Source organism: Hypomesus nipponensis, chromosome 17 (genome assembly GCF_054491055.1).
Source record: "Hypomesus nipponensis isolate SF chromosome 17, ASM5449105v1, whole genome shotgun sequence".
Taxonomy (NCBI): domain Eukaryota; kingdom Metazoa; phylum Chordata; class Actinopteri; order Osmeriformes; family Osmeridae; genus Hypomesus; species Hypomesus nipponensis.
Window position 1 is genome coordinate 17,098,059 of NC_140377.1, and position 26,085 is coordinate 17,124,143.

The 26,085-nt window shown below is 42.9% G+C and overlaps 1 protein-coding gene across 3 annotated transcripts in view; it reads left to right on the top strand.

The window, feature by feature from the left end:
• Window positions 1-25,783, top strand: part of taok2a (TAO kinase 2a) — a 67,985-nt gene extending 42,202 nt beyond the window's left edge. The window contains exons 14-21 of one of the 3 annotated variants that reach the window (XR_014731698.1): window positions 7,433-7,669; window positions 7,888-8,016; window positions 14,540-14,743; window positions 14,888-15,127; window positions 15,373-15,594; window positions 15,934-16,116; window positions 23,093-24,250; window positions 24,835-25,783. Coding sequence is in view for 2 of the 3 variants with exons in the window: in XM_084677046.1 (XP_084533172.1) it covers window positions 7,433-7,669; window positions 7,888-8,016; window positions 14,540-14,743; window positions 14,888-15,127; window positions 15,373-15,594; window positions 15,934-16,116; window positions 23,093-23,998 (2,121 nt within the window). In the remaining variant the exon portion in view is untranslated. Of the gene's footprint in view, window positions 1-7,432; window positions 7,670-7,887; window positions 8,017-14,539; window positions 14,744-14,887; window positions 15,128-15,372; window positions 15,595-15,933; window positions 16,117-23,092 lie in introns of all 3 variants that reach the window. The other 2 variants (XM_084677048.1, XM_084677046.1) reach the window with 2 other exon arrangements.
• Window positions 25,784-26,085: the final 302 nt, after the last annotated feature.

The window sequence follows — 26,085 nt, forward strand, 5'->3', positions numbered from 1 at the left end:
ATTAATTCATGCTTGGCAAACATCAACAGGTTGACTGGAGATTTGAACTCAAGAGCATGTGGTTGCAAGTCTTAAGCCTCTTAATCCTCTCTGCTACATATCAACTGTTGAGATTTTATGAATAGAAAGGGCAGAGTATTAGCTTTGGTCAGCTTTGGGACAAAGGTTAAGAAACGGTTAACATTTCAAGGTAAAATTGCATGAAATTGTTTATGGTACTTCAGAATGATGTCATCTTGAAGCCAAAAAGGTTTGAAAAACCATCAGTCAATTATATTTGATTTATTGACAAAGATATTGAGGCAATGTGGATATTTACATAAATATACCCCTTTCAGCCATTTTGTATTGCATTTCTTATTCCATTTCACCCTATAAAGACACATCTGCCGTTTCCCTCTCTCCCAACACAGGTCATGCCAAGGCAGAAATGCTGCGGCGGCCGCATGAGGTTTACAAGTAGTCCAAAAACAGGCCTCCCTCATTTTAACTGCAACGCTGTTTTCAAACTTTATCAAAACCGCAGATGTTGAATATCTTCTTGAGTTGATCTCTTTCCATAATTTCAGTCAATCCACAATTAAGAGTAGTCATGTGGGCAACTGGGCTAGGCCAGAGCTCATTTTCAGCTGCTTGCGAGAATAGCCAGTGACAGTATGGCAGCCGACTGTGGTCCAATTAAATTACACAACATGTACAATCAGGGTGACCAACAAGATTATAATAACTAACAAACAATAACATTACAAATATCTAACTGAACAAACACAAAAACTGAAATCCCTCGCACAGCTGTTGTAACCAAACTCTTTTCCACTAGTCTTATCATTTTTTTACATGCCGCACTGCATTCTGGGTACCCAAGGGCGCTGACGCTGATTATCTAGCTGTGCCCCGACTGTGTTATATGACGTGAAGCTAGTGACGCACTAAGGTCTCCGAGCATGAACCAGCAAGCTATTTTTACTAATGTTTTGTTAGCGATTGAATGGTAATGCAAGCTAGCTAAAAACAGCAGTTAGTTAGCTTGGCTAAACTGGTTTTCCTAGCAACAGAAAAAAAAAAAAAAAAAAAAACAGATCAATCAAACTTTATTCAGAAAGGGGGGGTAGCGGGAATATTAAGTGTAGGGTACAATAAAAGTGAAATGGAACGCGTCTTTCTGCCTTGAAGCTGTGTGCGTATCATCATCATCAAGACTCCATCTATATGTAAAGATAACATCCAAGCTAAACATTTTGCCAAATCTGACTGCAGCTTTGTATACCATATGTACTGTGTATGATTGTTTGAGTTAAACAACTTGCTAAATAAGTTAAATGACTGCAGAGACTCTCTCCCCCCACGGGACGCAATCCGCACCTTTTTCTACCAGAAATCATCATTGGACAGTCTCTCGCTCACTCTAAATACAAAATTCCAGATTTCTGGGAGATTGTATAGCATTTGCAGGCGGCAGGGAGCCGCTATTGAAATGCGGGAGACTCCCGGAACTTCCGGGAGACTTTGGATGTCAGAAAGAGAAAGTTTCAATCAAATCTGAATTGTTTTTAAACCTAGAGTTTTAAATTCTACCTTTGCCTAAACTGCCATGCACCAACTCAGAGCACTGAGTTTCAACATCCATTTACACATTTAGTCTATTTTTTACTCTACTCTTAACGCATGACTATGTTTAATTTAATGTCTGCACTTCTCTGTCACCACCTGTCTCTGGAGTGGAGGGTGGGAGCTTCATATCCAACAAAACCTAGGGCTATGTGAATACTGCGCGAGCGGCAACAATGACGGCCAGATCATCCAGAGAGTCCGATAAATGTAATATTTTCAGCTTAATTAATTGATAAATTAAAACATAATTATGACAGTCTTGTTTTGTGGTATACACAGTCCTGTACATATATATTTGCAACCATTTTCCCAATTGAAACGTTTCTAAAAATCGCTAGTTTGGTACGCTAATGTTACAGTGCTGATTTGCACAACAGTCCCGCATTTCTCTGACTTATGTCTACAGTTTTAAGTAAACTCCATCAGGAGTGAATTTCGTTTGATATCAGTGCATAACACTACTTGCTTTGGAGATATCGATACGTGCTAGATGACGTAGCCGTAACCAAGTGGCGTCCCATTTCTTGGGGATATGTAGCCCTTACCCCTCAGTTTCGAGGGCTAGGGGTAAACTGAGGGCAAGGGGTAAGGGGGAGTATTGGGATTCGGCCTAAGAATTTGGAGCGCACACGCTGTGGAGCAATTCAATTTAATTCAATCATATGTTGATATATCAAGGTGAAATTGCGTATGGTACTTCAGAATGATGTCATCTTGAAGCCAATAAGGTTTGAAAAACCATCAGTCAATGATATTATTTATTATGATTTATTAACACAGATATTGTGGCAATGTGGACATTTACATAAATACACTTCTTTCAGCCATTTTGCATTGCATTTCTAATTCAATTATTATCTATCTAAAGAACTGAAATATTTCAAACAGGACAAGAGAAAGGACTTAAGTGAATTTAAAAGCGATGTCACAAAGTCTATGAAGGATGACCTTGCCGAATGCAAGCATTACGGAGGCGCAAACACGCATAGCCGATCTGGAGTCAGTCTGCCTGGAATTGAAAGACAGGTTGATAAGTGGTGAAACAAAGTACGGAGATGCGGGACAAGATGATTGATCTGAAAAGGTGCTCTCGACGAAATAACCTGCAAATCTATAGAATACCAGAAGGCAAAGAAGGAAAATCAGTCGCTCACTTTGTAGATGAACTGCTCGAAAAACAGCTTGGTCTGCCATCTGGAGTTGACCTTCAGGTACACTGGGCGCACCTTGCACTGATCCCTAAGCCAGCTGCGACAGCAACTCCTAGATCGATAATAGTGAACTTTCTTCAACTCCAAGTCAAAGAGTTGGTCCTTCAGAAAGCCTGGCAGATGAAGTTTGAGATCGATAGACAGCGAATTTACTTTGATAATGACTATGCAACTGACATCGTGAAGAAACACAAAGCATATGGGCCGATCAAAACCATATTAAAGGAGAAGGGCATCCGTTTCCAGACACCCTTTACGAGGATGCGCATCCACTGGGAAATTGGGCTACAGATCTACGGGAGTGCAGATGAGGTGGCCGAGGACCTGAATAGACGAGGATACAAAGTCACTGTGGAGAAGACAAACACTGCAACGGTCGTTGAGGAACGGCTGAATGAGCTTCTTCCATGGAAAAACACCACTTCAGACAGAGCAGCTCACCGTGCAAGGGAGAGACTCACAGAGTTTAGAAGGGGCCGTGACTGACGGACCAGGGAGATAAATGCTCAAAGAAAGAAGAATCGATTCAGGGCGACATATATATAGACTGAAGACTCAAACAAGTCTATCTTTCAAAACCGATTGGGGAAAGGGCCTTAGCGCCAAATGTTGGACATTTCTAGTAGGAACAAGTATTTTCTCACCACTAGGGAGGGCCCTGACGAGCATGAGGCACCTTTCCCTCCTCCCACCAACAGGGAATGTGGAGGATGGCTAAACTCATCCTTTTCTTTGGAAGTCACAATGTTTTATGTTCAATTTATGGTTCAGAGTTCATTTACTGTTATTGTCCCAATCCAGCAGCACCGGTGTGTGGTGCAGGAAGCAGAGCTGCTCGGCATACTCTCCGGTGAGCTTGCTTCTTATCTTGTCATAAATTGCAGACACTTCACTGAAGACACGCTCACTAGGGACTGATGAGGGTGGTGAGCAAAGAAATATTCTTGCTTGAAACACCCTTCATTTTGTCTCCACCACTGAAGTGGATCCCCCTCACGCTGGTCACTGGCTCTTTGAGGTACTGATGTAACTTGTCTTCAATGCTGTCCTTGGCCGACAGATCACCAGTATGGGGGCCAAGAAGAGAACTGAAGATCTTGTCTATTTGGAGATGGCAGTGTCTCTTCTCTCCTTTGCCTTTTAGAAGCTTAGTCTTCTGCAGCAGGCTCCTCTCCATCAGCCTGCAGCTCTTGATTGACTCTGTTTCAGCCTGCTCTTGAAGTGTACCTTCTACATATTTTCTAAGGCCATTCTTTGGACTTCTTTAGTGTAGAGGCAGAGGAGAATGCATGACTCTTGAAACGTGGATCCAAAAGACATGCTATAACCATATTTTTTGGGCGAATTTGACTAAGCTCTCCCTCATTACCTCCCTGAGTGTTCTGATGCCCTGTGTTGATTGGCCTTTATCTTCAGGTAGAATCTTGAGCAGGAATGTCTTTGTATTCCCCAGTATGGGATCCATGCATTACTCTTGTATTTCAAACAATCTGCCTTCTATTGGGAGTCAGATGTCTGAGCGGTTAGGGAATCGGGCTAAAACTCAGAAGGTTGCTGGTTCGATTCCGGGCCGTACAAAATTAAGTTGTGTCCTTGGGCAAGGCACTTCACCCTACTTGCCTCGGGGGGATGTCCCTGTACTTACTGTAAGTCGCTCTGGATAAGAGCATCGGATAAATGTAATGTTCCATTCATCGTCAATGAAATGGCATGTTAGGCTCATCATTTACTCTGATCCTGACCAGCAATCTGTTGTAAAGGAGGGTGAGAAGGTTTTTAAGGTTTTTATCTTGCTTACAGCCCTTTCATAGATTTCAGGCAGCTTTGGTGCATATCGTGGTTCTGCTACTGAGTCGCTTAAAGCCAACGTCAGAGAACATTGTGAATGGTTGGTTGACCGAAATGATCATTTCTGTGATCAGTTTGTCTATTTGTTTTGATCTGTAATCCAGATTTGTCCCCCAAAAAAAATTCTGAAACATGTCATGTATGTTGTCTGACTTATGTTGCCCCCTGCTCAGATTCAGGTTTGTTTGTGCAGATACAAGTCATTGTGATGAATCCTAAAATGGGACCACAGATTGGAAGTATTGGCATTTGCCATTGTACCACCCATACGTACAACATATTGCACACTTCCTGGTTGGTTGAGTGTAGTACTCCCACACTGCACTTTTAAATGTTGTCTTCCTCTGTGTATCCATCTACAATGAGGGTAAGATAAAGAGAGAGTTAAAAGTGGGGTCACTATGTTTCATGATTAAGCCTACGGATAATATACTACAGTTAACAGCTTGGGGAAAGGGAAGTATTAGCTTCAATCATTTACATGTTAGTAATGTAGGCTAAATGTAATAGCTTAACCTCTCATTATTTTCTGATGACTAAAACAGCTTAAAATAATAAAGGTGACTATTCAATTAATCGTCCAATGCACATCAATGGATTAACTAAAAAAAAAAAACACACACACACAGGACTGTCAAGCTATTTAAATATTTTATCACATTATTTCATATAGTTAATCGCAAATGTATTCAATTTATTTAAAGATCCCATGACATGCTGTTTTTGGATGCTTTTATATAGACCTTAGTGGTCCCCTAATACTGTATCTGAAGTCTCTTTCCCATTCAGCCTTGGTGCAGAATTACAGCCACTACAAGCAGTCCCACAATGACCTTTCCTCATTTTATCTCACTTTAGAGATCCACTGGAGTGCAGTGCCAGTGATGCCCATCTCAGAAAGTCTGTAGAGCAGGATCTGGTAGTTAACCGTATCAAACGCTGCAGAAAGGTCCAGCAGAATGATGACGGATGACCTCGAAGCAGACTGGCAGACTGGAGGGCAGTGGTGACTGAAAAGAGGGCAGTCTCTGTGGAGTGGCCGGTCTTGAATGGTTGGGTTCAAGCAGGTTGTTCTGAGAGAGAAAGTTAGACAGTTGTTTAGATACAGCACGTTCAATTGTTTTAGAGAAGAAAGGTAACAGTGATACCGGTCTGTAGTTCTGGAGGACGGCAGGGTTAAGGGAGGGTTTTTGGAGTAGAGGGGTAACTATGACCTGTTTGAAGGCAGAGGGGAAGGTGCCGGAGGTAAGAGGAGTTTAGGATATGGAGCAGAAAAGTTATGATGGAGGGGGAGATGATTTGAAAGAGAGGGGAGCGGACAGGATCAAGGGGACAGGAGGTGGGGCGATGAGAGAGAATGGGGTCAGAGAGCTCTGCCTCGGACCGGGGAGAGAAAGAGTTGGGTAAGTCATGGAGGGTGAGCCATGGAGGGTCAGTCATGGGGCGTTGCGCTTATTGATTACTTGATGATCTCCATCAGAAAAGTATGCCATTCTGAATGATAAAAGGTGGATGCAAAATTCCTTCAATTTGAGAGTCCTGAGGCTTTGCTTGAGTTGACGCTTAGTCCTGCAGAAGAAACCGAGTTGTTGCAACTCAGCTGCGATCGCACTGATGCTATATGGATGTGTGACCTTTTCATCATTCTGAATAAGCATTTCGTCAGAATATCCTGTCCTCAATAGGGCCAGTATTTCTATTTCTATTGCGCTCTTTGGTGACGTGGTCGATTACGTTACTGTTGATCATCTGTCCATCATCGTATAAAGCCCGCCCCGACAATTTGATTGGTCCGAACAGCTCCTGTTCGGACATTGTTTTTCCCCAACCGAGCTACCCTAGACCCAGCCTGGCTCTGCCCTCCTACGTACTTCTGCTCAATTATGATTTTGCTTCTGTACTAGTCTGGCCATTCGGTACGCAAGTCCAATTTTTCAGGTTGATTTTCTACCGGCGAATCAGCGAACAGAGGGAGTGGCTGAGAACGATGATGTTGTGCGCTAGTTAGTGTTGTAGTTCCGTAATGGCGGCGGAGAAGGTTGCAAGGAAGCCATTCGGTCCGTTGTGGCAACACTGCCAAATATCTATAAACTAAAGCCGGAGCAAGAACAAGTTTTGCTGAGTTTTGTTGGTGGCCATGATGTTGTGGCCTTCCTCCCCACGGGGTTCTGGAACAGTTTGATTTTCCAGCTACGGCAGCTAGCTCTGTTACAGTAGTAGTGAAGGAATTGGCTAAGGCGAACGCTAGCTAAGTTGGGGTGGCAGCCAGGCTAGCACCACGGACTGAAACGTACAAAAACGCAGACAGGCCCACCTATCCCATTAGCAATGTTGAAATGATACATGTTTTATATCATTTGTAATCTTTTTGTAATCATTTCATATTTTGTTCCAATATTGCAGGTTCAATTGAATGTTGGAAACAAAAAATAAATACCTTCTTTAAATATTGCTGGTTCAATTGTTCAGAGAGAAGTGATCCGAGTCTGAGATAGCTTATTAACAATGGCAGTAGGCCTACAACTTCTAAAATAACAATAAAATATCCTCATTATTGTTCAATAATGGTCAAATCCACCTCTATTTTGTGATTTACTATTAATATCTATTGGCTTGGGTCGCGAAGGCTTGTGACTTTTAAAATATGGATCCCAGAAAAAAGGTTTGGGAAACACTGGATTAAAGGACCAACAAGACTACTGTAATAGTGCTTCGACATGTTCTGACACAGTCTATTCAAATACTATACATAATCTGTTCAGGTGACACGCCAGATCCAGGAGCATGAGCAGGGGTCAGCACTACGTGAGCAGATGTCTGGCTATAAGCGCATGAGGAGGCAACACCAGAAGCAGCTGATGGGCCTTGAGAACAAGCTGAAGGCAGAAATGGACGAGCATCAGCTGAGACTGGACAAGGAGCTAGAGAACCAGAGGAACAGCTTCACTGGTGAAGGGGACAAACTGGGCAAGAAACACCAAGCCATCCTGGAGAAAGAGGTGAGGGACAAGCTACCAAAGGCGCACCAGGCCATTATAGGGAAAGCGCTAGGGTTAGGGGTGGCACAGTAGCATGGGGAACTTTGGTAAGATGTAAAAATGGTTGGATAGTTTAATTCTAAAAGGAACATTCGACTTAGTGGTAATCTATTTAGGATGCTGTATAAAAAAAGTTTTACATTATTTTACAATTTGTCTTTATTCTTGCATCTGTCTAGACAAAAGCAGCACTAGCAGAGGAAAAAAAATTCCAGCAGCACATCCTTGGTCAGCAGAAGAAAGAGCTCACCAGCCTTTTGGAGTCCCAGAAACGCCAGTATCGGCAGCGTAAGGAGCAGCTCAAAGAGGTAGGATTCTTACTAGTAGTCCATTCACGTTGAGACATTTTTACCAGGCAAAAAAATAATAATACTACAATTGAAAGTAAAGAAAGTACCCTGGATGTTATTCATCCAGCACACCCCTTTTCTTGACAGTGGTGTGCTTTCACCCCTCCCTAAAGGGGTGGTCAAGTGGCTGAGCGGTTAGGGAATTGGGCTATTAATCAGAAGTTTGCTGGATCGATTCCCAGCACTTCATGGGCAAAGCACTTCACCCTACTTGCCTCTGGGGGTATGTCCCTGTACTTACTGTAAGTCGCTCTGGAAAGAGCGTCTGCTAAATGACTAAATGTAAAAGCCCAAACTTACTCTCAGACAGACTGAGAGTAATGTGGCATGTTGCACGCTACACCCCTGGTCGTTTGCACGTGTTGTTGGGACTATTACAGAACTCTGCATCAATTGCTAGTTTGAAGCACGGCAGTAACATACCTGACTACTTTCTTGTCTTACAAGGTGAGGGTGTGTGTGGGTACATTAACAAAATTAGCTGTCCCTTCTAAAAAAGGAACTGTGCTGTCGAATTTACTCCTTTACTTCATTAGAATTATACGTTTCAAGAAAATCCACTGTTAAAAATGTATTTATTTTTAAAAAGTATGTTTACAAAGTTAATGACTAATCACGTCTAATAATCATTACCTCACTATTGATCAAAATAATTGACATGATTTTTGCCATAATAGACTTAGTGCTAACTGAGGGTCGCTGCTGCACCATGTTGCCAAGCAATCAGTGTTCCATCATGCATAGCCTCATTCTCAAATTGACTGTTTCAGCATGGTCATTTTAGAAACCAGTGGTTTACCATCTACTCACAATGTGGTCATTTTACACTATGTAGGCTTGAATGATTGTACTGAACTCTAATAGTGTACAGTGAGGGAATTTAAAAATGAGTTGTTGTTTTTTTTGTTCAGAAGTGATCTGATTGGATTTAGACTTTTGGATTGGATCAAATCTTGAAAATTGTTCAGAATAAATAAACTGGATTCTGAATTTGGATTAGATTGCATAATTCAGTCTTGGTTTTGATTTGGATGAAACCTTCAATATGTGTTGTTCAAAACCTTTTTAGTAGGATTGGGATACCTTTGATCCACAAAATCAAGATCATTCTGATCCCATCAGAAGGGTGGATTCAAGGTGGATTTCAGGAACAAAATGTAATAAAACTTGAAATTGGTCACATCAAACTGTATTAGTGTCATGTAATTCAGATTTATTTATATGTAAGAGCTGAAGCACTGATTCGTCAGGCAGAGGAACAAATCACTCTTTCTCAACTTCAGCAAACCAAAGCCAGCCTACATTTACATTTAGGGGTAACTTAGCAACTATCTGGCGACTTTCCAAACCCTCCTGGTGACTTTTATTGTCAAAAGCAACTACCGACAAATCTAGCAAGTTTTTTTGGTGTTGTTGGAGACATTTTAGAGACTCTGACGTGAAAGCACGGATCGTTTCGCAGTACTGTTCCGAGCAGGGGATGCTGCCGTCCCATAGCACTCACAGGCGGTCAGTCTCACTATAGCCTCGCTCAGCACTGCTACTTTCCTTACCGAGGAGTTGGCAACACTGGAGAGGCAAATCATACGAAGCTAGACACGTGTAAAGTATGCTAACGGTAATACATCTAACACAGTGGTTCTTAAACTTTTTACACCCCGTACTACCTCAGAAAATCTTCGACTCTCCAAGTACCACCATTTAGCCTGGCTGCCAGCCCAACTTCTCCCCGCCCACAAAAAAATGTGGTCGGAAGTTTGGTCTGGGGGGGCAAGTTTGGGGAAAAACTGGGCGAACCAATTAAATTGTCAGGGCGGGCTTTATACGATGATGGACAGATGATCAACAGTAACGTAATCAACAACGTCACGAAAGAGCGCTTGGGTTGAATTCGTTTTCAACAAACAACCTATTAAGTTGCTCTGATTGGTTGTAGGTCTATCCATTTGAGCGAAGAGGCATTTGTTTTACGAGTTCGGTTGAAACATGCCCCATAGTCACAGCCAACGGAGAGTTATCAGACCCATATTCTGACTAGAATTATGAGTATGACAACGTCAGGCTAACCACCATTATGACCGACGTTAAAATACAGAACACTACCCTATTGAGCTACACACAGTTCACGCAGGATGTTTGCATGCGCCACTACCCGGTAACAGTAAGGTAGTAGCGTGTGCCCAAATTTATTTTTGTTTCGAAACAAAATATTATAGGAAAGGCAAAACTTATTTTCGATTATATCATGGTTAAGGTATTTAAAGATTCCTCCGCGTACAACTAGAAGGGTATAGCCATAGTTTGACAACCACTGATCTAACATGATGGGGCATCTACGCCAGATTTACAGAAAATACAGAGAGAACACTGAAATGGTAATGTTTTTCTCTTCCACCTAATGTGCTAAACAAACCAAACCGAAACCGTGACCCATAAAACCGAATCGTGGGCTTGTTGAATTGTTTTACCCCTACTGTCATTTAGCAGACGCTCTTATCCAGAGGGACTTGCAGTAAGTACAGCAGTGTTTCCCCTAGAAATTGTTTTTGCAATGGGGGCAGGTCAGGTCTAACCCCTCCCTCCCCCGGCCAAAACAAAGTGCTAACCTTAACCCTATATTTCGGAGCAGATTAATGTAATAGTCTAATAGCTAATGTAATATTGCACATATTTTCATCCTGTTTCCCCTAAAGAAATAAAGTTAGCATACTTAAAGACACCTTACAGTATGTTCTAAATGGCATAAATGCTGCCAATTAATAATTGACGTAACAACTTATTGTTAATGGTCAGTGGCCTTGCCTATTGATTAAGGAAGGCCATTCGGACGCATGTACACTGTATGCTTCATTTGATCTTGATAGGCTAAGCATTCGGTAGCAAATAATAACAATATACCCACTATTTATTCATTTAAACTACTTCAGCATAATAATGCACCTAAGATACAAACGTGAGCAAGGGCAGCAATCGCTATCAAATCCACAGACGTGCAATTTCGCTAGCAGGGGAAGAATACAAACAACGAAAATCACCAGTTAACTTCATTTAAATTTGCAAGTACTATAGACTAATCCAATGACAGGCTTAAATGAACTGACAACATAAGTTATCTCAACTGCGCTGTGAAGCGCGTCTGTGCTATTCTCCGACATGCGCTCTAACAATCACGGCTGATAAGACGGCCTAAAATTGTGTACAGCCCTATTTCTGATACCGTGGCGGCAGAAATTTAACCGTGGCGGGCCACCACGGAAAAAATCTACATAGGGGAAACACTGTACAGGAACCTTCCCCCCTAGGAAAGTAGGGTGAAGGGCCTTTCCCAAGGACACAACGTTATCAAACCGCCAACCTTCTGATTAATAGCCTGATTCCTATTTTCAAAAAGCTGGTCTCTCCACAACTGAGGTCCGACTTTGAAAGTTCTTTAATTTTGTTAACTATTGGATATTTAGCCTTTTTCTGATTTTGAAAAACGTTCAAAATATTCACATTGTATTCGTGAAGAATGTATATTTGTTTGACTTTTTCTGCGTCTTCAAATCAAAACACTTAAAAGTGACCCCATGCTGGCTATTGAACCTGTTCTTTACTTGGCTAGCCGACTACAATGGCCACATTGTTATACGTAGTCCCATTTACACTGGCACTGGCAACACTGGCAATCCTAATTTGGTAATCTTGAAAAGTTTGTATCTGGATCAGGGTGATCCAATCCAATGTTGCTTTCAGTACAAAATCAGTACAAATGTAAAATGCATTAGCTGATCCTGGATAGCAAAACATGGGATTTCAAAATCCAAATAATTCTGCTGATTTGGTACGTTTGCCCACTGATAAAGTAATGATCAGTCTATACGTTTAATGGTAGGTTTCAGGGATGGAAATAAAAATGTTGTCCACCGGCCACTGTGGCTGGTGGATTTCAAAATCTACCAGCCACTCAATGTTTTTACGAGACACTTTCTTGTTTTTAACCGACAATGTGTAACTGCATGTGAAAATTTATACTACAATATCTACAATACTTAAGCAGTTTATTTAATCTCAAGTCTCAATGAAACACTGAAACTTTCTCTTTCTCTCTTATACATACACAAACCACGAACTGATATACATTTTATTAAATAAGTAAGGCAGATTAAACAACAAACTAACATTCCTCCACCCATCGTCCCCACTCCCAGTACAATTTACCTCTGCTCATCAGAATCAGATTCTGAAGTTTCAGAGGTGCTTTCCTGAGCGGTCTTCTTCAGAGGAGAGTGTATTTTCGCTCTGAAGGGGCTTATTTTCCCGATAATGACAACAGCGTTCTATACATTATCCCGTTTATTACATGGAAAGCCCCATTCAAGCAAAACCCTTGTTGGCAATTACAGAGGTCAGACGTTTCTTGTAGTTGGCCAACAGGTTTGCACACATCTCATGAGGGATTTTTTCCCATTCCTCTTCTTCAAGTCATTAAGGTTTTGAGGCTGACGTTTGGCAACTCGAGCCTTCAGCTCCCTCCACAGATTTTCTATGGGATAGGCTCGGCCACTCCAGGACCTTAATGTGCTTCTTCTTGAGACACTCCTTTGTTGCCTTGGCCGTGTGTTTTGGGTCATTGTTATGCTGGAATACCCATCCATGACCCATTTTCAATACCCTGGCTGAGGGAAGAAAGTTCTCACCCAATAGTTGACGGTACATGGCCCCGTCCCTTTGATGCGGTGAAGTTGTCCTGTCCCTTTAGCAAAAAAACACCCTCAAAGCATAATGTTTCCACCGTGTTTGACAGTGGGGATGGTGTTCTTAGGGTAATACATTTCATTTTACATTTAGTCATTTAGCAGACACTGTTATCCAGAGCGACTTACAGTAAGTACAGGGACATTCCCCTCCGAGGGAAGAAGGGTGAAGTGCCTTGCCAAAGGACACGTCATTTTGGCACAGCCGGAAATCTCACCGACAACCATCTGATTAATAGCCCGATTTCCTAACCGCGCAGCCATCTGACCCCCAATAATAAGTATGGGTAAATATTTTCACTTTACAGAACTAGATCATGGCAAACTTTACAGCGTCTTGAGATTTGAGTTCCTCATGAGAAATTAGATCTGTGTAACGTTTCTGCTGTAATTTGTTGTTTCATTGTCATTTGGTGTAAATGTTAGAATTTGAAAATGAGAATTTGGGGGTATACATTATAGCATCCTTTCATGGTCATTGATCACACTGTACCGGAGTACAAACTTTCAAGGCATTTACATGTTGGCTTAATGTCAAATAACCTTTTTGAACATTTGAAAATGTTAAATTTTCATTAAAAATTCATTCATCCATGCTATCTAGCAGTATTGGCTAGCTTGAAAATACAAACTGTTCCTTGACTTACCACCAAAAGTTGTTGGAATTGGGCACTTCCAATTCCTGATCTTCTACTTTACTATGTATATGCACTATTTGTACTTTGCTTTGGATAAAGTAGTGCTAAATGATTGACTTCTGACCATTTACATTGAAATCTTGCTAGCTTGTAAAAATAATAGTGCTGTCAGTTTAACGCGTTATTAACGGCGTTAACGCAAACCCAAATTAACGGCGTCAATTATTTTATTGCGCGATTAACGCTCTTTTTGGCCTAGCAAACTTTGTAGTTTTTTTCACATGCTGTTGCAACAACTACCGACGTTAGAAAAACTACAACACCACACCGGATCTAGCTAGACCGGAAACAAAACAACAGGCACGCCAAACACTCGTTTGGCTTGCGAGCTGGCTAAAGAGTAGTAGCAGAGCCCGTTTACGGATATTAGACATTCTCTGGTAGTAGGCTAACGTTACGTTTTGAGTGGATGACGAGCGCGAGATGCCGAAATGGATGCCAATAAGATTCTGAATGGAAAGTTTGCTTTTAAAAAGTTGCCAAATGGTTCTATTGACAAGACCAGTGATCTGTGTGTTTTGTCGTTGTAAACTGAGTTATCATCGCAGCACGTCCAGTCTGAAATACCACTTGATGGCCAAGCACACAGCTGATGTGAATTCTCTGCCCCCTCGTCAAAGCCAGGCGATTGCAATGTTGTTTTCAATAAAAAAAAATATTAGCTCAAAGCAATCCGAACCACTTTTCTATGTTGATAAGAGCATTAAAATTTGAAAAAAGATTGGGACAAAAACAGATCAGGGACATTTAGAATAGATAAAAATGTGCGATTAATTGTGATTAATCGCGAGTTAACTATGACATTAATGCGATTAATCGCGATTAAATATTTTAATCGTTTGACAGCACTAAAAAATAACATTCAGGTTTTTTGTAAACTGCATGAACAGGCAGGCAGTTTTTTGATGCTGAAATCACTGTAAATGATTGTTTTACTGTACATTTTTTACATTATGGTACCACGTTTTTGTGATGGCCTCAAGTTCGCAAAACTGGAGGAGTATATATTAAAAGACTACTTAAGCAGTTAATATGCTATTTTTTTAGGAGCTGAATGAGAACCAGTCCACCCCCAAAAGGGAGAAGCAGGAGTGGCTGGTCCGTCAGAAGGAATGTCTGCAGCAGGTTCAGGCGGAGGAGGAGGCGGGGTTACTGCGGAGGCAAAGACAATACTACGAGCTGCAGTGTCGCCAGTACAAGAGAAAGATGTTGTTGGCTCGACACAACCTGGAGCAGGATCTTCTAAGAGAGGTAACTATCATTTCGATGTCACTGAAATTGTATTGTATGTAATGGTTTTTATGTTAATTCAGCTTTTTATGTGGGTCTCCACTAGTTAAACATAAATTTCCCCTGCACATATTTCACATACGCATTGTTCCCGGTTTCTAATAGGACCTGAACAAAAAGCAGACCCAGAAGGATCTGGAATGCGCCATGCTCCTCCGGCACCACGAGTCCACCCAGGAGGTGGAGTTCAGACAACTGGGCTCAGTGCAGCGCACAAGGGCTGATCTGATTCGCATGCAGCACCAGACGGAGCTCACCAACCAGATGGAGTACAACAAGCGCAGGGAGCAGGAGTTGCGTCAGAAGCATGCAGTGGAGGTCAGACAACAACCCAAGAGTCTCAAGGTAAGGATAATGTGATGGTTAGGTTAGGATACTGAAAAGGGTCAGGTATGTATATTGTGAGGGCTAGGTAAGGATGAGGGTTAAATAAGGATACTATGTGGGTTATGGACGGAGACTGTGTAAGGAGTACCAGAAATTGACAATTTGAGGATGCAGATTGCAACCAGTGAAATGGTCATCTAAAAGAGGTTAAATAGGATCTTCCCACTCCCTGTCCTGTCTTATCCTCCTCCCTCCATTTATAGTCCAAAGAACTTCAAATAAAGCGCCAATTCCAGGATACGTGTAAAATACAAACCCGGCAGTACAAGGCCCTAAGAAACCACTTACTGGAAAGCACTCCTAAATCTGACCACAAGGCTGTGCTGAAGAGGCTGAAAGAGGAGCAAACTCGTAAACTGGCTATTCTTGCCGAGCAATATGACCACTCTATCAACGACATGCTGTCCACACAGGCTGTGAGTAAGGCAAGGAACCTACCGTGCACCTGCTACATCCAACTAAGCCAACACTGTCATCTTCACTTATGCATGGCCTACTGCTCTGTATATTAAATGCTGTTAAGGCAGTCTGTCGAGATGTAAGGGATTAAAACTTCTATACATACACATACGCTTCCATCTTTTTACATGTTAAGACTATAAAGCTATCAGATGAATCAAACCCCCCAAGACTGCACCCCAGATCTGCCTATTCTCATAGCTCAGTGATGTGAATTATGTCTAATAATTGTTGTTTGGATGAGAATTGGAAAGCTTAATTCATAGTACGCTCTGCTAACTTCAAGCCTTTGGTTCTTTGTGCAGCTTCGACTGGATGAGACCCAGGAGGCAGAGTACCAAGTGTTGAGGATGCAACTACAGCAGGAGCTGGAGCTGCTAAACGCCTACCAGAGCAAGATCAAGATCCACACAGACTCCCAGCATGAGAGGGAGGCCAAGGACCTGGAGCAGAGGGTGTCCATCCGCCGAGCTCTTCTAGAGCAGAGGGTATGTTTGTGTGCAGGGCTCGAAATTGGCACCTGCCAAGCGCCATTGGCGTGTAGATTTTTGGGCTGGTGACTAAATTGTGTCCGATGCTCTGCAATTTGGCGAGTGAAATTACAGTACAGCTCCCGACTACCACGACCGTCATGGTAAAAAAAAAAAGCTTGCAACGCCAACACAAACAGTTGTGTGCGCATCTAGGTGTCAGGAAAACGGGAAGATAGCCTTTAGAACAGCTAGAGAATGACACGGATAATACAAATAGCTAGATTTAAAAAGACAAAAAAGGTTGAGGATGACAGCATTAAAGAGACTAAGCAATTCCCCATTGATCTGTCACATCAGAATTTTGATTTGGGTCACGAAAGTCTTGAAATTTGAGTGAGTGCATCACAGATGGACCGCATAGTCTTACTAGGAGGCAGCCATGTCTTTTTCTTGGTCGCGTCATGTCACAAAGTTTCTGAGAGATATGGGAAGTCTGCTTTTAGCCAGCTGGTCTGATGCGAAGACAAAACCTCATGGACAAAGACAGCCCATCTCACATTGAGCAAGAGGAGTAGTAGGCCCCTGGAAACCCCTGAATTAATAAATTATTTCAAAAAGTTAAATTGGTTGATTTTGTTTAATCCATTCTGAGAGTGATTTACAATTGACCATTCCCCAGGGCCACGCCCCCTTAGTTACTACATATTGCAGAAAGGACTGCAATATGCAGTGGAAGGATATATTCAAAATGTTTAAATTGGCAACGAAGGGGAAACAACAAAAATCGAACCCCAAAGCATACAGGTCTCAAGTAGCCTTGTCTGGCCAGGCAATTGAACAGCAAGCACAGAGTTGAGATACTCAGGAATAGGTCGCCCACTCACAAAATTCTACGAAGATTAAAATACAATATGTTTATAATGGCTCGTTGGGACGTTTTGTTCAACATCGATAGTGTTTTAAGCTCCTGGCAACTTAATGGCGTTTGTTGGCTAGTTCAGCTTGCAATTTTACAGACATTAACATTTGGCTACAAGATTAAGAAATACACCATATTATTTTATATATTAGGATTAGCAAACATGTTATCAAAATGTTACTACATTAATTGTAGGCTATATAATTTAAGGTACAGATCTAACTTCACTATTCTATACAAAAACACAATTGGAATGTGGCTGTGATGGATTTTTGTTCAACATCGATAGTGTTTTAAGCTCCTGGCAACTTAATGGCGTTTGTTGGCTAGTTCAGCTTGCAATTTTACAGACATTAACATTTGGCTACAAGATTAAGAAATACACCATATTATTTTATATATTAGGATTAGCAAACATGTTATCAAAATGTTACTACATTAATTGTAGGCTATATAATTTAAGGTACAGATCTAACTTCACTATTCTATACAAAAACACAATTGGAATGTGGCTGTGATGGATTTTAAACATGGCTTAGGCTACTTGCTGCTTTATGTACTGTCAGCTTTAAATGTGATGAAAACGTTTCAGAGAAGCTGAAACACTTGGTGACCAACGCAGAGAAATGTGCCTTATCTGAGAAGGACATAAAATGTGCAATCTGTAGTGTTGGTTCAGCTGAAATTTCAAGAGGGGGTACAGTGCCAATTTAAAAAGTCTAATAGCAGTTTCAATTATACAAGAAATTCAATTTTGTATTTATATTTTTTATATCTCTTTCTGGCCAAGTGTATCCTGAAATTTAAAATCAAGGAAAAGTATATATTTAGTATTTTTGCTGTCGGATGAAAATCTTGTATCTCCAAAAAGTAAATTTTACAGGAAGAGGAAAATATTAATCAGATTTCATAATAGATTAACAAAACACATCAAAAGTTACCAATCTGACCATGATGTCCATCATTTTTACGAAAATGCATTACGTTTTTCTTCTGAATGCGTGGTTTTGTTGTCATGGATTACAATTAGCTGACCTGAACCTGAAATTAGCATTTACATACTGCTTCGCTTCTGTGAATTACCAAGCATGGACATTTTTTGCTATTGACTATAATTTATTCAGTCAATCTGGATTCATGTGGTAATGACAATGCAATGCAATCTCCTCATCTTGCTCTTGCACAACACCCCTGAATTTCATGCTACTACAGGTTCCGTTCTCTACGCGCTGCAACAGGTTATACATTACATCTCATTGACAGCTCATTACAGTAAACATAGCCTCGTCTCGTCATTTACCGCTTATCCGGGGGTCGGGTCGCGGGGGCAGCAACCTAAGCAGGGAGGCCCAGACTTCTCTCTCCCCGGCCACTTCCACTAGCTCTTCCTGGGGGACCCCGAGGCGTTCCCAGGCCAGCCGAGAGACATAGTCCCTCCAGCGTGTCCTGGGTCTTTCTTGGAGTATCTTCCCAGTGGGACGTGCCCAGAACACCTCACCAGGGAGGCGTCCAGGAGGCATCCTGATCAGATGCCCGAGCCACCCCAGCTGGCTCCTCTCAACGCGGAGGAGCAGCGGTTCTACTCTGAGCCCCTCCCGGATGACCGAGCTTCTCACCCTATCTCTAAGGGAGAGCCCGGACACCCTGCAGAGAAAGCTCATTTCGGCTGCTTGTATTCGCGATCTCGTTCTTTCGGTCACTACCCATAGTTTGTGACCATAGGTCGGGGTAGGAACGTAAATCGACTGGTAAATAGAGAGCTTCGCTCTGGTCTCCCTTTTTAAAGAGGGGAACCACCACCCCGGTCTGGAGGCACTGTCCCCGATGTCCACGCGATGTTGCAGAGTCGTGTCGACCAAGACAGCCCTACAACATCCAGAGCCTTAAGGAACTCCGGGTGTACCTCATCCACCCCAGGGGCCCTGCCACCGCGGAGCTGTTCAACCACCTCGGCGACCTCAGCCCCAGAGATAGAAGGCCCCCCCCCGATGTCCCCAGACTCCACGTCGAAAGCGTGTTGGTCGAAGTAAAGAGGTCTTCGAAGTATTCCTTCCACCGATCCAGGGCGTCCCCCTTGAGGTCAGCGTACCATCCCCACCGTATACAGTGTTGACAGAGCACTGCTTCCCCCTCCTGAGTCGCCGGATGGTGGTCCAGAACCTTTTTGAAGCCGTTTGGAAGTCATTCTCCATGGTCTCGCCTAACTCCTCCCATGCCCGGGTTTTTGCCTCCGCGACCGCCGAAGCCGCGTTCCGCCGGTACACATCAGCTGCCTTTGGAGTCCTACCAGCCAATAAAGTCCAATAGGCCTCCTTCTTCAGCTTGACGGTATCCCTCACCTCCGGAGTCCACCACCGGGTTCGAGGGTTACCGCCGCGAAATGCACCGACTGCCTTGCGGCCGCAACTCCGGCCTCCTGCTTCAACAATGGAGGCCTCGCGCACCAGCTCAGGCTCCTTTCCCGCCAGCGAGGTGACGTTCCACGTCCCTAGAGCTAGCTTCTGCAGCCGAGGGTCAGACCGCCAAGGCCCCCGCCAAGGCCACCTCACACTGCACCCGACCCCCATGACCCCTCCTGCGGATGGTGAGCCCACTGGAAGAGGGTCCCACGTTGTCTCTTTGGGCTGTGCCCGACCGGGCCCCATGGGAAAAGGCCCGGCCACCAGGCGTTCGCCATCGAGCCCCACCCCCAGGCCTGGCTCCAGGGGGGGGGCCCCGGTGATCCGCTTCCGGGCAGGGGCAACTGAGAACCATTGTCATAAAACTTTTGTCATCAGGGCAACATACTCAGCTAGAACATAAATGTCCTGTCCCCTCAGGCGCCTCTCAATGATGCTGTGGACAGAATCACACTGAGTATTTACATTACATTTTACTCATTTAACCAGAGCGACTTACAGTAAGTACAGGGACATTCCCCCTGAGGAAGCAAGTAGGGTGAAGTGCCTTGCCCAAGGACACAACGTCATTTGGCATGGTGGGGAATCAATCCGGCAACCTTCTGATTACTAGCCCGACTCCCTCACCGCTCAGCCATCTGACTCCCTAATCTCCCATATCCCATATCTCCATCTATCCCTGCTCCCGGAACTTCTGGGAGAACAATTTATGGTTTTCCACTGCAAACTTGAGAGCATTGGAATACACAGTATTCCTGTTTTGATAACCACAGCCATTACTCCACAGAATGAACTCCTGGTACTTTGTGCTTGGTAAAGTAGTCAGTGGGGCAGGATGCAAATCCACTGGCAGACAAACCTCCCTGTCCTTCATGCCACACATAACATGTAGCATCATGACTGGCCATGTTATAAATCAGGGGTCCTCAATTAGAAACTCAAAAGGTCCACTCACCAAATTTCCATTCAGTCGAGGGTCCGGAACGGACCATAGTTTATTTTTCTGGCCCTTACCTCTCCCATTGACTACCATTCCAAATTGACTTATGTTTAAGCACAGTGCCTGCGCCCCTGGGCATCTTTCTCCCATTGACCAGAGTTCTGGGGGTAATTTTGTTCAGTGTCTATTAGTGACGTTTCACGTTAGCTCTACCACTTTTGACAAGGGCAACCGTCTCATTGCAGATTAAACACATCGGTTTTGTGCTCCCCACTGGCAACACAAAAGCGTTCTTGTCAGACCATTTTGTCTGAAATTTGCGATTTTTCGGAATCAACTTTTTGCTGGGTTTTGTCACGCCATTATTTTTGCTAAGTAAGAACAGGTAGGCTAGCTACCGTTAGCAAATCAATTAGCCTGCGTTGTTGCGAATGACACACACAACCTGCGTGACCCACAGAGGTTGCAGCCAACGTTGAGTGAGTTGTCATGGTGATTGCTATTACAGCTCCTGATTGGATCTATGGATTGGACACAGAAGATAGAAACCAAATCAAGTAGGAAAAGCATAGACATAATAAATAGCGTAAAGGCTATAAAAAATGTGCCGGTTAAAATGGAAACATTCCGTCAAAATGAATGAATTCCATTGGCTAATAATATATCGGCTAAAGGTCCGGGTCCAGATAGGAAGCCGCCTGGGTCCAGACTCGGACCGCGGTCCGCCATTTAGTGACCCCTGTTATAGATGGTATAGTTGTGGACTGCAAGTTTGGTTTTGTAGTACAGTGCTGAACCTTTTAGGTTTGGTCAAAGGTGATGTGCTTGTCGACCCATGCATAATGTTAAACCAAATGTTTGTTGTTCTGACTAGCAGTTAACTTGTCGTCTGCCTTTGCCTGTTGTGCCTCTACTTTTTTTAGGTGGTGGTCTTGTAGATGGTTTAGTCCCATATTCTGGTGTTTGAATTCTAGTGTAAACACCTGTCTGGATGAAAACCGTCATATTCTATACATAGCGACGAGAGTATTTTTTGTGTTGGTCAATCATGGACTGAAACACAGGCTCCTGGTACATCTTTGAGCTTCAGTAGTGGGAAGGTAGTTTAGGTAAATCAGAAAATTGCTTATAAATGTTAGTTTCACTTCGAACAATGCTCTCTTTAATCTTTCTGCTGAGGCGACACATTTCTGCCTTCTGCCCAGTGCAGCACACACCACTTCCTGAACCCTAAGGTAGAGAAAAAAAAACATTTTCTTACACCATGGTTTCCTCATATTGTCCACTTTGAGGTAGTAAGAGTGTTGAAGATCTTCTGGAGCTTTTAGCACTACCCCTTTTCCTCTTCACACATGGACTGTGTAGAGGACAAAACAAGACTTTTTATCAATTATTTAAGACGAAAATATTACATTTATGGGACTGATCTGGATGCCATTGTTGCAGCTTGCGCAGTATTCACATACGCCTCGGTTTCAAGTAAGCTCCCGAAAACACTTGGTTTTAAGGGGTGTATACCCCTTCGTCTTAGCCTTACCCCTCGATCAAAAAGAGTATTGGGACACCACTTACTGTCACACGAACGTGCAAAACTAAGGGGTAGGGGTACGACAGAGTATTGGGATTCGGCCTTAATCCTCAGGAGCAGCGTTTATGGGCTTTGTTGTTGATTTGAGTTAATTAGTCAATGAAACAGGTTGGGCTTTGTCCAAATTGAACAAATAATACATAATTTGGTGAAAATAATCCATAATTTATCTGATTTAATTTATCAACCACATTTTCTTATCTGACCGATAACAATAACACAAAATTACATTTATCGCCCGTTACCGATATGGCCGCAGATATGTTGCATCCCTAATCCCATTGTCTTTGTTCCCCATCAGAGGAGACAGAGGCTGATTAAGACTATTTAAAAAATTCACTTGACAGATCATTAAGAATGTTTTGTTTGGATAAACTTGTTTGTGAATTGGCAATTCACAAATATGTTTTGGGGTACCCAACATCATTTTGAAAAATACTTGGTGATAAAGTCAAGAATTCATTGGGGTCAAATGACCCATGCTCAGTGCTTCTAGTATTAACCTTTAGATGCGTGAGTTCTAAATATTTCCGACGGTCCCCACAGCGTGTTATTTTTCCAAAACGTAAGCTAGTTAGCTTTAGTTGGCTTCCATTACCTAGTTACCTAGCTACCTAGTATAATACTTGTAGCACTGTTACTACCTGCTAGTGTTACTTGTTAGCCTCCTCATTAATACATTTTGAAGCCTAACTATAGCGTTTGTCATTTTTGTCTTTTAAAAAATATTCAGTTTGAATGTTCAAAATCGCATATGTGCGGCGTTACGCTGTGAAACCCGCATTCGAACGATCACATGTGTGCGACGCTACTCCTTAACTAGTTAAATTTACATTTATTCATTTAGCAGACGCTTTTTTGAAATGCTGGTTTGGCGGAGCATCTCTGATTTGTGGAGCATCCCATGGAACATCTTTTGACATTTGTCTGGGCTAGAAGGGGTAGTGTAGTGTAACCCCCCCCTCCTCCCCCCTTCCTTTCAGAGAAGACAAAAGGTCAATTACTGTTGATTTACATATTGTGAGCCCATGGAGGTGTGAACAGGATGTCGGCTCTGTGTCTGGTGTCATGTTCTCTGCCACATAACCTTGACCAACTGTCAACCCTAACCTTAACTAACTTAATATCTGCCTTCAATTCTACAGATAGAGGAAGAGATGCTGTCGATACAGAATGAGCGCTCAGACCGCATCCGTACTCTACTGGAGCGTCAGGCACACGAAATCGAAGCCTTTGACTCTGAAAGCATGCGTCTTGGCTTTAGCAATATGGCTCTGACTGGCATCCCTGCTGAGGCTTTCAACCAGGGCTATCCTAACCCCTCCTCAGGCCCTGGGGGTTGGCCATCAAGGCCCGTTCCCCGATCGGGCAGCCACTGGAGCCATGGTGTGCAGAACTCTGTGGCGCCATCCTGGCGCAGCCAGAACAGCTGCAGTGGGGGGAGCAGCAGCAGTGAATTCAGCAGGGCAGAGTCAATAACATCCTCCCACAGACTGGGAAGAGATAGCGAGATGAATATAAGTGGCAGGGGCCACACATCAGCCTCCTCTTCATTGGTCTCCTCTTCACATCCCTACCACCAGCAGCAGCAAAAATATCTACCCCAGAACTATCACCACCAGAGCACACCCCACCTGTACCGTGACAACCACGAGAGGGAGCGGGACAGGGGGAGAGAGTGGGGTGGAGGAGGGGGTGGGGGGCACTATGCCCACCATTCCCAAGGCCACCACCTGTCCTCGCATGCCTCTGCACAGTCTCTGGCCCTCCTGCCTCCGCCTCCTCCACCTCCTGCCTCCTCCACCTCCATTGCCCTTTCCTCCTCATCTCCGCTTTCCTCCTCCTCCTCCTCTTCCTCCCAGGGGGGCTATGGAAGTGTGGGCCTGGTGGTAAGGGGCCCCAGCCTGATGGCTCTGAGAAACAGCCCCCAGCCATTGAGGAGAACAGCCTCTGGGGGGCCAGGTGGTGCAGGAGGAAGCGATGGAGGCCTCAGTCGGAGCACCTCAGTCACCTCACACATCTCCAATGGCTCCCATCTCTCCTACTCTTAAAAGCTAAGTGGGGAGAGAGGAGCCCCACGTCTCATGTTCTCTTACACCTCAAAGTGATGGGGAAGGTGGGAAGCCATCTGTCCGTACTACTTCCAGAGTGGGAGCTTTGATGGATCCACCCATTGAAGGGAGGGAGTTCGTTTATAGGCCTCTGACAAGATAGAACCGTCTTTTCAATACTCAAGCTAAGGGGCTGTCAATTAGCACACTTGACCCACGCTGCCAGACCTGCCAAGTAAACAGTTCTTCCAGGTAAACCTTTGTCTGTCGTAAGGTTTACACACTGCCTACAAAAAGGCTGCTGAGTACATCAAACCATGTTCTCCTTTTTTGTTGGAATGAGATGACCTCTTCCACTCATTGGGGCTAGGTATTAGATGAAGAACTACAATCTCTAAATATATGCCAGACATGGCAATATTAGGACAAACTAGCTGCTTAGAAGAGAATAGAGACCACTGAGTATTATGATTTTTCTAGTTGACACTCAAAACCTACCCTTTGTACAATTCAATTCTGCATGGCTTGGTAGGAGTTACAGCCTTTTACGAGTACATAGGCCAAATGGGGTGGATGTGGAGGTGTTTTTTTAAATGTATTTTATTTTATAATTTTTGTTTTTTTGTTGTCCAACTAAGGTAAAAATGTGTTTACATTTAACACCTAAACGGCAAGGAGCATTGCTCACTCAAAGTGAATTAGACTTATGTTGAGCGACAGAGCTGACTAGTGTGCTTTAAGAAGCAATGTAATTATGTAAATAGCTCTTTCAATATAAAATAATTGTTCAAATGAAATGGTCAATAGAGGTGTAAGAGTTACATTTTCTTTTATAGAATTCTGACATACAACAAATGCAACACTGCCATTAAGTGTCCTGACTGACTCAACTTCACCACTGCCCTTTAAAAGGGATGCTGCCATGGGAGTCCTTTTGAGTGAGGCAAGTGGATTAATTCCACACAAACAATCTGAAAGTGCACAATGCTGAATGCTTGCTTAGTTTTTTCACCTTTGACACATTCCTGGCCAGCTGTTTCTGAGTATAGACATGATGTACATATGCATACATCAGACATTACAATTCAATGCATGGGAATAATGTACATTCAGCGTTTTTATATACATTATAAAACCTTTGTTTAACCCATTTGTAAAAATTATACATATATAAAATACTTGTTTGATTTTTGACTTGTAGAATATGTTCACTGTCCAATACTTGACCTACCTTGTACTTAATAAATGTGCATAGAAGCATTAGCTCTTAAACTGTAAAGTAATAAAAATACATTTGCCACATGTTCTAGAAATTGGAAATGGATGTGGACTACTACTACTACTGCAATTGTAATATCCATGTTGCGCAACAACTTTGTCTCTGTAATTAAAGTTATTGCCAGTTTTGACACGGTGGATTAAGAGCAAAGATACGTCAACAGTATACAACTCCAAATCATGTTATTATAGAACCTCTTACATTCATCAAACGTTATTATTATGGTATTTAAATCCTGGTTATGTGCACACAAAATGTAGTACCATTGCTTATCACACAAGCCTTTCCCAACTCTTGTTTAATTCAACCATTTTCCTCAAGGTCCCAGACAATGGATTTTTTAGAGGTACAATATTATTTCTGATTAGCTTACTCTGTAGGTGACAGGTACATTTAAGATGGAGGATTAAGCTCTGGTCATAAAAGGTCTTCAGTGAAAAAGTCAGGGTTAAAAGAATGAGGTGTGTGCCATGATTGCTGTCATTAAAATTATGAAAAAATCTAAAGTACTGCCTTTCCCAGCATTCCTTTTTAGGTCTCAGCCCTCCCTAATTTAGATGTTTAGATGTATTTGTAGACGACCAAACAATGTCTCCAAACACACCCTCTGCAGTTCAGCTAAATGTGTGAAGTCATTGTACCATTAGATTGTGTTTAGGAGTTGTCCTCTTTTCCTAGAAACCAGCCTTACAACAACTTTGTGGGTTGACCACCAGGGTTCCATGTTTGTTTAGACTTGCACCCGCCAAAACAAGTGGAGATATCCAGTGGATATAATATAGTGGATACTATATATATATATATATAT